Source organism: Suricata suricatta, chromosome 13 (assembly GCF_006229205.1).
Source record: "Suricata suricatta isolate VVHF042 chromosome 13, meerkat_22Aug2017_6uvM2_HiC, whole genome shotgun sequence".
Classification (NCBI taxonomy): Eukaryota; Metazoa; Chordata; class Mammalia; order Carnivora; family Herpestidae; genus Suricata; species Suricata suricatta.
In genome coordinates, this window is record NC_043712.1 from 60,681,334 (window position 1) to 60,695,598 (window position 14,265).

Below are 14,265 nucleotides of genomic sequence, written 5' to 3' on the forward strand. Positions count from 1 at the left end.
GAGTATTTGTTTCCAAACGTTTCTGATCTGGCTTCCCAAGCAGAAAATACTTTGAATGGATACCCCCAATGTATCTATATTTATTTATCAATCATTAATCATATTCTGTACTATTATGTTTTATGTATTGTAAAATGTTATAATCTAAATACTTAAAACATTAGTGTTACAAAGCATTAGTTTTGGTGAGAGCATTGTGATAGTTCATTAGTTTTGAAAATCTTGGTTTAATACTTGGCTATGGAACTATTTGTAAGTTTTGTTTTATATTAAATTTATTTTGGTACTTGGCTTTAATGACTTCTATGGTTCAGAGCTCATAAAGATGCATACATCCATATGGAATGGTGTTGTAAGCTGGGCTGACTCTATCAGACAGGCAAAAGTTTTTGTTGAAATTTACCAATAAGAGTTCTGTCTTCCCTAATTTCAAGTAGTTGTTCTTGAAGTCTGATATTAGGTTCTACTTTTTTGGATAATTCTCATTTGCCCCTCTGCCAGAGTCCAGCTCTGAAGGATGGACAGTGTCAGCGAAAGGGAGTGAGAGAACCTTGGCTTCTTTATGCTCACCAGGCAGGCATCTCTGCACCGACCCAAGAGTCAGCTTTATTTATTGAAAAACTGTGAGGTACAAAACAGAAGTGGCGATTGCCTTACACAATAATTTTTATAACAAATTCTTTGGTATGTAAAAATTTCCTAGAACATAGATTGGTAGAAGACTCATGCATAATCTTTACCAATAGAGACTGAAGTAGGTGACTAGATGTATATCATATGGGGAAGGAAGGGATCTTTTAGCATTCATATACAAGGTGATTTTTTTTTAGCATAGCAAGGGCAAAAGTTAGTTCTATTATGAGCAGGGGTCAATAGCCTGTTTTCGAGGGGAAGAAAAACAAGTTTTCTCAGGAAATGTAACATTTGCTCCTATAATCACAAAAGAAGAAACTCCTATAACAATTTTTTTCACAAGGTACAATTCACATATTTTTAGCCTAAGAAGGCAAGTCACTTCTGATGTGTCATTCAGGCGCCTTGGGGGTCGGTGCTCAAGCAGAAGTTGAGTGGGGGTTGAGTGGGTGTAGATGCTGGTCTCCATCTGATGGGGGGAGGCCTTGCAAACCTGCCTTACTTCAGAATTGGCTCCCAGCACCCTTCCAAATCTATTCTCCACTTTTGAGCAATGTGCTCTAAGTCCCAGGAGGCTGATTTCTAAGTACTGCATCAACTGGTCTGCCTTGTGTTCTGGCTTTTGATTGAGTTCAGTCAATGGGAGGCACTGACAGGAGGACTGAGAGAGGTTGGGGTAGTCTAACAGCTTTCTCTTTGCTGGGGTATATTGTAACTGTGCTCCATCATTCTGTGGCCCTCTTCTATAATTACAGCTTCCTTTGTTCTAGTAACTGTCCCATCTTTTCCCCATTTGGGTCCAGAGTGATGATAGATAGCTCCTTAACTAGCCCAACCATCCCTTTCTAGTTTCCCTTAACATTGGCTACGCATTTGTGAACAGTCTTCATTAAATATTACATCTGGTTTAGTATTATCTTGCCAGCACCCTCGGGGCTATAGTCGCATTTAAATTTTGACCGAAACTCTTTATTTACAATATTTTTAAACAGGCTTTAAAATAATTTTGTTTCCCAGTTTTAATTGTTCAGATACAGTTTTTATAGGCAACACATTCATATTTTGATAGCAACAACAAAAATCACAGAGTAAGGGAAACTTTTTCAAACATCTGTTTTTAGTGGGGGAGCAGTGTTAGTGCATATGTTAACCATAAGTAAAGCTTTAATAGCAATTTACTTCTTTCTTAACACTTAACTTGAATAATTTGAAACAGAATTAAGCCTCTGAATTCTGAAATTTGGGATGTATTAACAACACAGAAAAGACCTTTCATGCTTTGTGTGGGAAGAAAAGATAACTAACACTCAATGAGTCAACTGTGATTATTGCTTAGCTTTTGCTTATAGTTAGCAATCTGTTACTTTCAAACTAGTGCCAGAGTGATTTCATAAACTAATTTTCCTAATAGTGAAAAAGCTTGAATTTTAAAAAGGTAGAGTTAGTTTAGTGTATGATTTAATTGTTGATGGATTGTCTGACAGTTCTTATTTGGAGGTGAGATTTATTTTTATTGCATTTTGTTCTCTGATAAATGAAACCCAAGTAGTTATTAACAGTTGTTTAATAGGTATTTCACTCTGGAGAAAATAGATGGCTGCAATTTTTCAACTTGAATTATGTCTGTAAATTTAAAATGAAAAACAGCTTGGCTTGTATCTTTCCGTATATGTCATGTGGAGATAGGGGAGTCTGAAGTTACATCCATTAACACAACAAAATCCTTATCCTCCTGGAGCTTTCCTTCTGGTGAGATGAAAAATTACCAGATAGGTAATTATACAATATAGTGTAGTGGTAAACAGGAAGGAAAAGAAATGGGTAAGGGAACAGAGTGACAAGGGATCCTTTAATAGTTATGATGGTCAGGGAAGTTCTCTCAGGTATGTTGCTGTTGAACACATTTGGATAAAGTGATAATGCCTAGCCATAAGATACCTGGGGGAAGAGTGCCTTATGTAAGGATGAGCTTGATCAAAGGCAAAGCTGATGTTGGTGTGACTGAGAATAACAAGACTGCTGTAGCCAGAACGCAAAGAGCTATGAGCAGAGTGGCAGAAAATGAGGTCTGTAGAGGTAGATGAGGGTCATATCACACTAGGTCTTATAGGCCATCAGAACTTTGGACTTTAAGTGTAACTGAAAGACTTTGGAGTAGCCAGAGCAGGGAGATGACATGATCTGATTACCTTTCAAAAGGATGACCTGGGTTGCTGCAGGAAGAATTGACTGTAAAGAGATCAGTATAGAAGTCAGGATAGGCTATCCTGCCTGTCACAAAGAGATTGTAGTTGTCCAGAGGAGACTTTAAACTTGTATACAAACACACATGCTATTTGTTTACATTTACTTATTATTTATTATTTATATATGATTCCTTTGGAATTAAAAGATATATTCAGAAACTTTTTTACATTCAACAGTATAATATGGACATCTTTTACAGTGAGTACATACAGACTTCCTTATTCCTTTTGATGGATAGATGTTATTTCGTGTTATGGTACACATTATTTAATCCATGTTGTATAAAAGGACATTTGTGTTTACAGGTTATTCTTTTTGTTTTTTTTTTTAAGTTTACCTATTTTTTTTGAGAGAGACAGAGATAGCATGAGCAGAAGAGGAGCAAAGAGAGAGGGAGAGAGAGAGAGAATCCCAAATAGGCTCTGCACTGCCAGCTGCAGAGACTGACACAGACCTTGAACTCACAGACTGACAGAGCATGACCTAAGCTGAAACCAAGAGTTGGTTGCTTAACTGACTGAGCCACCCAGGTGCCTTGGGGCTTATGCTTTTTAGATATTAGTACTCTGATGTGCATTTGTGTGTGTGTGTGTGTGTGTGTGTGTGTGTATTATTGTTCACAGTTGTGGAGATAACATCTAGAGGGTAAATTTCTAGGAGCATGATGAGTCCAGGGAAATGTGCACATTAAATTTAATGATTATTACCAAATTGACTTACAAAAATAGTGTGTCAATTTTACACATCCAATATTGTATGAGAATTATTCTTTTCTTAGATTTCCTTCAACACTGAGGAGAATCAGTGTTTTTTAATCTTTACGTGTTGATATGAAAGTGACATTATTGTATTTTAATTATGAATGTTAAATATCAAAGTATATCCATCTTTTATTTCTGATGAGTAGTAAGAGATATTAATTTCTCTTTGAATATTTCTCTAAAGGATATTAATTTCTGAAAAAATACTGTTTAAGAAAGTAGTTTATATAACTTCATCTTTTCTACTTGTAGGACTTCTCGACTTGAAGTTAAAGGGCAAAATTGAGTTGCTGACTTGTTTACATAACAGTTTAGCTGTGTGTCTTACTGTTTTCCTCAACTCTCTTTATTCTTAGTGTTCTGCATATACTGTGACCTCAGAGAGGTCATCATGTTTCAGTGCATTAATGTTCTCTTCCAATAGTATTGATGGGGAAGTAATTAAAGTTACTGTTATTGCCAGTCAGCGTTTTAACTTTTGGTCCACATTTCTTACTCCCAGCCCAATTAGCCATCATACAGATTTATACTACTGTGCATAAAATAGTCACAGCCTGAAACAGTATGGCTACATTAGCCCAAATTTTTTAGGATCAGTGGAAAACTAATTTAAAAGTTCATGATCTACTTAAAGCTAAGTCAGGTATATTATTATCCCCTATAACAAAGAAAATTCATAATAGTGCCATAGTTTAGTAGAACCTTATAGTTGTACCATTCATGGGATCTAGATGGCCTAAGATTGTTATAAAAGTTCTTCTAACTTAAAGTAATAAATTACTGTGAACAAAGTTCAAGAGGGACAGGCATTTGATTGTATTTCATGTCATTAAGGTTTGTTTTGTTGAAATTATCCTATTTTATGTTAAAGCTTATAGGAAAGCAGAAAAACAGGGTCAATTTTTAATTTACATAGATTCTTATTGAGCATATTGAATGCTTACCTGGGGTATTGACTTGGTTTTACCATTGTAAAAACAACATCATGTACAAAACCTTCAGAGGCTCTGGAATATTTTACAAAGGTAGAAGAGGAGATAATTTCCCTGATGCTTTTTGTAATTTTCTCTTTTATAGAAAGTTCAGAAGTCAGGTTTTAATTTAGACTTTGAAACTTGATGACATTAATTGGTTTTTATCTAGTATAATTTTTTAAAAACTTATTTTATTTTGAGAGAGAGAGAACAATTAAGTGCATGCTTGCAAGCAGAAGAACAGAGAGACAGACAGACAGCCAGAGAGACTCGGGCATGCTCCACGGTCAGCACAGAGCCTATTTTGGGGCTTGATCTCACGATTGTGAGATCATGGCCTGAGCCAAAATCATGAGTTGGATGCTTAAACAACTGAGCCACCCAGGCATCCCTTACAGTATAAATTGTTTTAATCAGTTATTTCAAATTCATTAAGGGGATTTATGGATAATTAAACTACTGAGAAACTTTTTCAGCAGTATTTTTAATTATTGGATTAGTATCTCCGTATTACTAGAACATCATTATAGAGTAGAGAGACATTTGTGGTGACATTGAAGAGGTAATCTCAATTCCTAGATTCTTTTTATAGGTTAGTCAGGTTTCCAAATTTGCAGTTATATATTGTATACTTCATTTGTTTATAATTTCTTCAAAGTATTTATGTAACATGAATTTACTCTCACAAAATGTTTTTGTAGTATTGTGCATTCTCCTATACCAATGATAAGTAGTATGAGTTATACAAAGAAATGTAAACATGAATTGCATTTAATTTTGCAAAAAATATACTTTTCACATTAAAGAGATAGTGTTTTAATGATTAATTTTAGTGCTAAAGATTTATATATTTAAAAATTTTAATATTTATTTTTGACAGAGGGAGAGAGACAGGGCATAAATGGAGGCGGGCAGAGAGAGAGGGAGACATAGAATCTGAAGCAGGCTCCAGGCTCTGAGCCCCAGCACAGAGCCAACTGCAAGATTGTGACCTGAGCTGAAGTTGGATGTCTAACCGACTGAGCCACCCAGGCACCCTAAGATTTACATATTTCTTAAATGTAGAGAAGGGACTATCACTCAGACTGACTTTATGATATGGGTAAGGAAAACTAGAAATTAGTGTAGGGTGAATAAAAATCTGGAGCATAGGAGCACCTGGGTGGCTCAGTCAGTTAAGCATCTGACTTTGGCTCCGGTCATGATCTTGTGGCTTGTGAGTTCCAGCCCCACATCAGGCTCTCTGCTGTCGGAGAACCCACTTCAGATCCTCTGTTTCCCTCTTCTGTTCTTCCTCCACTCTCTCTCAGAAATAAATAAACATTAAAAAAAATCCAGAGCATAGCTAAGTAAGGTTTAACTATATACTTTTTATATAATTAGCAAAAGAGATTATTCTTAAGATGCTGGTTAAGGGGGGTTATTGCTTACCCAGAAGATTTGACCTTATGAATTGACTTATTCTTCTCCAAGGCACTTGAGAGAAAAGACAACGATAGCAGTTACATCTAGAGGCTATTATGGACTGGAGGATGAGAAGGGAACTGCATGTACCTCAACAAGGCGTCGGTCAACACCACGAAGTTTGGCAGGCTTGACAAGTGGAGTTTTTGAGTCTATAATGGTTCAAGTTTTGAGACAGGAAGAACAGCTGAGAGCAAAAGAAGAAAAAAGGTAAATGTTAAAAAAAAGTTTCATGTTTAAATTTCTAGGAACTACTTTTCAAAGAGTAGCTGTGTAAGTTTTGTGTGCCCATGTCGCTTTGGGCCCATTTTAGTAGTGTTGCAAAATACATGGTCACCACATGTATGAATTCAAAAATGAAATAATCACAGTGAAATTTGTTTTAAAATACAGTTTTAAACTTTAATCCAGATTACTTTGAAGCTATAAAAAATAATTTTGACAAAAGATTTCAGAATGCCATCTATATTTCTAGAATTATACATGGAAATAGAAGTTTTATCAAATTTTAAATTGTTTTATATAGATTTGTATAGCCTTAGAATAGTTTCACATACCTTTAAAATTAGAAGAAATTCCAAAGATTATGTAGTTCAAAATGACACATAGGTTCACCTCTGCTAGTTCCTCCATTGGTATTAATTTTTTGGATACTCAGCTTACTCTGGGCTCATCAATGAAGAATGTTGTGCTTAATTAGTGTTACCTTAAATGATCTGGGAGCATAGATAAATGACATCCATATAACATTTTATTTATAACAAAGAGAAAAGGGCCCAAAGAAGTGAGTTATTATTCAAAAAAGACTGGTGATTTTCATACTAAATCAAATCTCAGACTCAAACTGTGTTAGGAATGATTGCTGATATAATAGGGAACTGCTAATGCTTACTTAAAGCAACTTTTAATATGTTATTGCTACTTTCATAGTAATAAATTTAGCTTGCTTTGATAATTGTAGATTAAAACTCAACTTTGAGACTTTTTTACACCATACTTTTTATTCTAGTGATTAATTCAGAACCCACTGTGAAATACTTTTTTTCCCCCTTCTACAAAACCTCATAGAACTACTCCTGTCTATAAGAAAAGGGATTTTATGGAAAGGGATAAAGATTAATCTAACAGTAGGGTATAATAGATTGGAAAGGAGAGAAAATGAAGAAAAGGAAGCTTGTAGGAAGAAAACTGTAGTAGTCTAGATCTCCACTACTGGTGACCAGAATAGGGAGAGACAGATCAGATTGTTCTGGGAAGTAACAAGACATATAGTACCTTCCTTGATACTAAGGGGAAACAAAGAAAATGACATATATGTCGGGACATAGTTATAATCATGGTGATAGAGCAGTAAGAAGGAGAAAAAAGAATGCTAATTATTTAATGAACATGATTATTTGCCAGGTTTAACTCTAGGCATCTCACATGTATTTAACATTTATCCTGAAGCACAGAGAGATTCATTAACTTGCCCAAGGTCACGCAGTTTTTGAGTGGAAGTCAGGATTTGAACCCAGGCAGTTTGTCCCTGGAGGTTGTGCTCCTAAACAGTAGGTTGTCCTATGACTTGTAAAATGGTGGAACGAGCAAAGAAAACCGAAGAGGCTAAGTCCATGGTATGGGGAAAGATCAATAAACTCTTTTTTAGTATGTTATTTGAAGTGATAAGGGAAACATTTAATCATTCAAGTAGGAATGACTTTTAGTCTTCTACAACTAGAAATATAACAATCTTTTTTTCCCCTCTGATTGTACATGTTTATGTGTGCCCTGTGCTTAATGTCAAATAAACATAGGTGAATAAGACATGGGGAGAAATCCTCCATTAAATGTCTTAGTGACTGATAATTTCATGGAGTAATATGAATTAAACTTTTTGTTTGAGTGTAGTGTTAACTTTTGATTTTTAAGTTATAAATATTTTAAACATGAAGCAAAGAATAAATAAAATTATAATAAAGGCCTATGTATCCACTACTCAGCAGTTTTTAAAGTAATTAACATAGATAAAAATCAAGATTCCCTGTTTTTTCCCTTTGTCCCCAGAAGAAACTGCTCTTGTCACTTTATCATTCCAATGCCTTTTATTATTGAATTTTAAGAATTCTTTTATATATTATGGATACAAGTACTTTGTCAGATATATATGTATTGCAAATATTTTCTCCTTGTCTATGGCCTTTCATTTCTAGTGTTTAGTTTTAAGAAAAAGAATATTTTTAGTTTGGGTTTGTTCTTTTCTTTTTTTAATGTTTTGTGCTTTTTATGACTTAAGAAATCTTAGCTTACCCAAAATTATAAATTTTCTTCCTTTTTTCCCCTCAGAAATCCCTAAATTTTTATTTTATGGTTAGGTTTGTGATTCATATGAAGTTAATTTTTATATGTGGTCTGAAATAAGGATAAAAGTATTCTTTTTCCCATATGGATAGTCTGTTGTCCCAGTATCATTTGTTGAAAACACTGTTCTTTCATTGTAAATTAGATTTGCATCCTTGTTGAAAATCAGATGCACATATATTTGTGAGTCTTTGTGGGCTTTATATTCTGTTTCATTTATAGGTCTGTCCTTAGGCTAATAATATATTGACTTGATTGCTATAGCTTTTATTGTAAGCCTTGAAATTTGGGAATATGAGTCTTTGTTTTTTGTTTTCAAAATTGTTAGGTTATTTTAGGATCTTTGCCTTTATTTCTATGTGATTTATATAAAATTGTAAACTGCTACAAAAAAAAAAAAACCAGCCTGAGGAAATTTTGATTGAAATTGCATGGACTTTATCAGTCATTTTTTGGATAATTGTAAATTTCTTTCTGTACTATTTTATAATTATAAATTGTTTACATTTTCCATATATTTATATGGAGTTTTGCATAGAATTTTGTAGCAATATGCAGTTGATTTTAGTATAAGGCCTTTTGTCTGTAGTCTGAGTTCTGAAAGATTTTGATGCTTAGGGTTTTTTGATGGGTTGGCATCCTTCTTATTATGAATGTCTCTCATTATCCCTGATAACATTTCCGACATTATTTAATATTGCATGTATCTCCACTGTTGGCTTATCAGCCATCATTGTATGAATTTTTTTCTTTTGGTGGCTCCTCTAGGCTTTACAAGATGTGCTTATTTATCCCATTTAACTTCAAACATTATACTACTTTACAGTATACTACTACTTAAATCTTCTCATACTTTGCGTTGTTGTCATTTTATTTCTACAGTGTATTATGAACCCCATTGCTCCATTATTGTATGTTCTTTAAATATTTACTTTTTGAAGATCTTTAAGAAAGAGGGGGAAAACATATTTTAAATTTATTCTTACACATACTTTTCCCAACAATCTGTCTTCCTTTTGTATTGATCCATGATGCCAGCTGGTGTCATTTTTCTACTGTCTAAACAACTTTCTTATCATTACTCATAATGTAGGTCAGTGAATTTTATTGTTTGGTTTGAAAAATGTCTTGTTTTCCTTACACTTTGAAGGAGAAAGATCTATGTTGACTTCATTTTTCCCCCCGTTTCAATACTTTTAAGTATGGCATAGCATAACTGCATGTAATTTTTTCTTGAGTTTTAATTTAAATTCCAGTTAGTTAACATACAGTGTAATATTAGTTTCAAGTGTACAATATAGTGATTCAACACTTCCATACATCACTGGGTGCTCATCACAAGTGCACTCCTTAATCCTCATCACCTATTTGACCCATTCTACAATGCACTTGCCTTCTAGTAAATAAGTTTGTTCTCCATAATGAAGTCTCTTTCTTGAATTGTCTCTCTCTTTTCCCTTTGCTCATTTGTTTTGTTTCTTAAAATTCCACATATGAATGCGATCTTTTGGTGTTTGTCTTTCTCTGACTGACTTATTTCACTTAGCACAATGTTCTCTAGCTCTATCATGTCATTGCAAATGGCAAGTTTTTTTTTATGCCTGAGTAATATTCCATTGTCTGTTTATCCCACATCTTCTTTATCCATTCATCAGCTGGTAGACATTTGGGTTATCTCCATAGTTTTGTTATTATTGATATTGCTGCTTATAAACATTGAGGTGCCATGTACCCCTTCAAATTTGTATTTTTGTAGCCTTTGGGTAAATATCTAATAGTGTTATTGCTGGATCATAGGGTAGTTCTATTTTCAGGTTTTTGAGGAACCTCCATACTGTTCTGCAGAGTGGATGCACCAGTTTGCATTCCCACTAGCAGTGCATGAGAGTTCCCCTTTCTCTGCATCCTTGCCAACACATGTTGTTTCTTGTCTTGTTAATTTTAAGCCTTCTGACAGTTGAAGGGTGATATCTTATTTTTGTTTTGATTTGTATTTCCCTAAGGATGAGTAATGTTGAGCATCTTTTCATGTGTTTGTCTGGAAGACATCTGGATGTCTTCCTTGGAAAAGTGTTTATTCATGTCTTCTGCCCATGTCTTAACTGGGTTGTTTGTCTTGTGGGTGTTGAGTTTGCTAAGTTCATTATAGATTTTGGATACTAAGCCTTGTATTGGATATGTCATTTGCAAATATCTTCTCCCATTCTGTCAGTTGCCTTTTAGTTTTGTTGATTGTTTCCTTTGCAGTGAGAAGCTTTTTATCTTGATGAAGTCCCAGTAGTTCGTTTGCTTTTCTTTCCCTGACCTCTCAGCTGCATGTCTAGTAAGAAGTTGCTTCAGCTGAGGTCATAGAGATTGCTGCCTCTGTTTCCTGTTAGACAGGAAACCATCAATGTATGGTGTAAGAAAGTGGTCCATTCTTCCGCATGTCACAGTCCAGTTTTTCCAGCACCATTTATTGAAGAGGTTTTTTTCTATTGGATTTCTTTTCCTGCTTTTTCAAAGGAGAATTGACCATATAGTTATGGTCAATTTCTGCATTTTCTGTTCTCTTCCATTGATCTCTGTGTTTGCTTTTGTGCCAGTGTCATTACTACTTGATGACTACAACTTTGTAAAATAGCGTGAAATCCAGAATCATGATGCCTCCAGTTTTGTTTTTCTTTTTTCAGGATTGCTTTGGCTATTTGGGGCTTTTCTGGTTCCATATACATTTTAGGATTATTTGATCTAGCTCTGTAAAGAATGCTGGTGGTATTTTGATAGGGATTGCATTAAATGTATAGATTGCTTTTGGCTGGTATAGATATTTTAACGATATTTGTTCTTTCAGTCAATGAGCATGGTATGTTTTTCCATTTCTTTGTGTCCTCTTGTGTCTTCTTCAATATCTTTTATAAGTGTTCCATAATTTACCTCTATAGGTAAGTTTAGTCTTAAGTATCTTACTGTTTTTGGTGCAGTTGTATATTGGACTGGTACCTTGATTTCTGCTGCTTTGCTGTTGGTATATAGAAATGCAAGATTTCTGTACATTGATTTTATATCCTGCAACTTTGGTGAATTCAAGTATTCTAGCAATTTTTTTGGTGGAGTCTTTTGGGTTTTCTACATAGAGTATTATGGGATTGCAAATAGTGCAAGTTTGACTTCTTCCTTGGCAATTTGTATGCCTTTTATTTGTTTTTGTTATTTGATTGCTGAGCCTAAGACTTTCATTGCTATATTAAGTAATAATGGTGAGAGTGGTCATCCTTGTCTGGTTCCTGATTGTAGGGGAAAGGCTCTCAGTTTTTCCACATTGAGGATGAAATTAGCTGTGGGTCTTTCATATATGGCCTTTATGATGTTGAGGTATGTTCCATCTATCTGTACTCTGTTGAGGGTTTTTTAAATCAAGGATGGATGCTGTATTTTGTCAAATGCTTTTTCTCCATGTATTGAGAGGATCATATGGTTCTAATCCTTTCTTTTATTAATGTGGTATATTTGCAAATATTGAACCATCCCTGCAGCCTAGTAGTAAATGCCGTCAGATCATGGTGAATAATTCTTTTCATGTAATGCTGAGTTCTCTTTGCTGGTATCTTGTTGAGAAGATCTAGGTTCATCAGGGATATTATTAACTGTCCTTTTTAGAGGGATTTTTGGCTGGTTTTGTAATCAAGGTAATGCTGGCTTCATAGAATGAGTTTGCAAACTTACTTTCCATTTCTGTTTTTTGGAACAGTTTGAGAAGAATATGTATGAACTCTTCTTTAAATGACTGGTAGAATTTACCCTAGGAAACCATACAGCCCAGGACTCTTGTTTCTTGGGAGATTTTTGATTACCAATTCAATTTCTTTCCTAGTTATGGGTCTGTTCAAATTTTCTATTTCTTACTGTTTCAGTTTTGTAGTTTGTGGGTTTCTTGCCTTTTCTTTCTTTTTATTCTTTCTTTTCTTTTCCTGTCTTTTAAGTTTACTTATTTATTTTGAGAGAGAGAGAGTGCAAGAATATAAGTGGAGGAAGGCCATAAAGAGAAGGAGAGAGAATTTCAAGCAGGCTCTGGACTGTCAGCACAGTGCCTGACTCAGGGTTCAAGCTCACGAACTGTGAGATCATAACCTGAGCCTAAACCAAGAGTCGTCGTACGCTTAGCCAACTGAACCATCTAGGCACCCTAGTAGTTTATGAGTTTCTAGGAATTTGTCCATTTCTTCCCAATTGCCCAGTTTCTTGGCATATAATTTTTCATAGTCTTCTCTTAGAATTGCATTTCTGTGGTGTTGGTTGCAAAATCTCCTCTTTGGTTTGTGATTTTTATCTATTTGGATCCTTTCTTTTTTCTTTTTGATAAGCCTGGCTAGGGGTTTATCAATTTTGTTTATTTCCAAGAACCAGTCTGTAGTTTCTTTGATCTGTTCTATTGTTTTGTTTGTTTGTTTGTTTCTGTATTGTGTATTTCTTCTCTAATCATTATTTCCCTTCTGCTGCTGCCTAAAGCTTTACTTGCTGTTCCTTTTCTAGTTCCTTTAGATGTAAGGTTAGGTTGTGCATTTAGGACCTTTCTTGCTTTTTGAGATAGATTTTAATTGCAATATACTCCTCTTAGAATTTCCTTTGCTGCATTCCAAAAGGTTTATTAGACTGTCGTCTTTTCATTTTTATTGGCTTCCATGTATTTTTAAATTTCTTCTTTAATAGCCTGGTTAACCTATTCATTTCTTAGTAGGATGTTCTTTAACCTCCATATATTTGACGGCTTTCTGAATTTTTTCTTGTGGTTGACTTTAAATTTCATAGTGTTGTGATCTGAAAATATGTGCGGTATGATCTTTATCTTTTTGTACCTGTTGAGGGCTGATTTGGACCAGTATGTGATCTGTTCTGCAGAATGTTGCATATACACTCAGAACAATATATATTCTGCTGCTTTAACATGAAATGCTCTGAATATATCTGTTAAGTCCAACTGGTCCAGTGTGTCATTGAAAGCCATTGTTTCCTTGTTGATTTTCTGCTTAGATGATCTGTCCATTGCTGTATGTAGAGGTAGTAAAGTTCCCTACTATTATTGTATTATTATCAATGAGTTCCTTTATGTTTGTGATTAATTGATTTATATATTTGTTTTCATCCAAGTTGAGGGGTAAAAATTTACAATGGTTAGATCTTCTTGGTGATGATGATGTAATGCCCTTTTTCTCTTGTTACAGACTTTGTTTTAAAATCTACTTTGTCTTATATAAGTATAGCGACTCTGGCTTTCTTTTGACATCCATTAGCATAATAGATGGTTCTCCATCCCGTCAGTTTCTATAAGCAGGTGTCTTTAGGTGTAGATATCTCTTCTAGACAGCGTATACATGAGTTTTGTTTTATTATCCTTTCTGATACCCCATGTCTTTTAATTGGAGCATTTTAGTCCATTTACATTCAGAGTGATTATTGAAAAATATGAATTTACTGCCATTGTGTTGCCTGTAGAGTTAGTATTTCTGGTGATGTTCTCTGGTCCTTTGTAGTCCTTGCTGCTTTGGTCTTTTATTTATTTTTAATTATTTAATTATTTTTTTTTTCTCTGCTCAACGAATCTTCCTTAAAATTTCATGCAGGGCTGGTTTAGTGGTCACAAACTCCTTTAGTTTTTGTTTGTTTGGGAAACTCTTTGTCTCTCCTTCTATTTACAATGAAGTCTTGTTGGATAGAGAATTGTTGGGTACATGTTTTTCCCATTCAGCACATTGAATATTTCCTGCTACTCTCTTCTGGCCTGCCAAATTTCAGTGGACAGATCTGTTGTGTCTACCCTTGTAGGTTAAGGATGTTAACTAGCTGCTTTCCGAATTCTCAGCTCTCCC

At 34.6% G+C, this 14,265-nt stretch overlaps 1 protein-coding gene across 1 annotated transcript in view; it reads left to right on the top strand.

Annotated features, from left to right (window-relative positions):
- The window catches only part of KIAA2026 (KIAA2026 ortholog), a 133,196-nt gene that overhangs the window by 18,912 nt on the left and 100,019 nt on the right, over positions 1 to 14,265 (top strand). Inside the window, exon 4 of the mRNA XM_029919668.1 lies at positions 6,089 to 6,289. Coding sequence (XP_029775528.1) covers positions 6,089 to 6,289 — 201 coding nt within the window. The remainder of the gene's footprint in view (positions 1 to 6,088; positions 6,290 to 14,265) is intronic.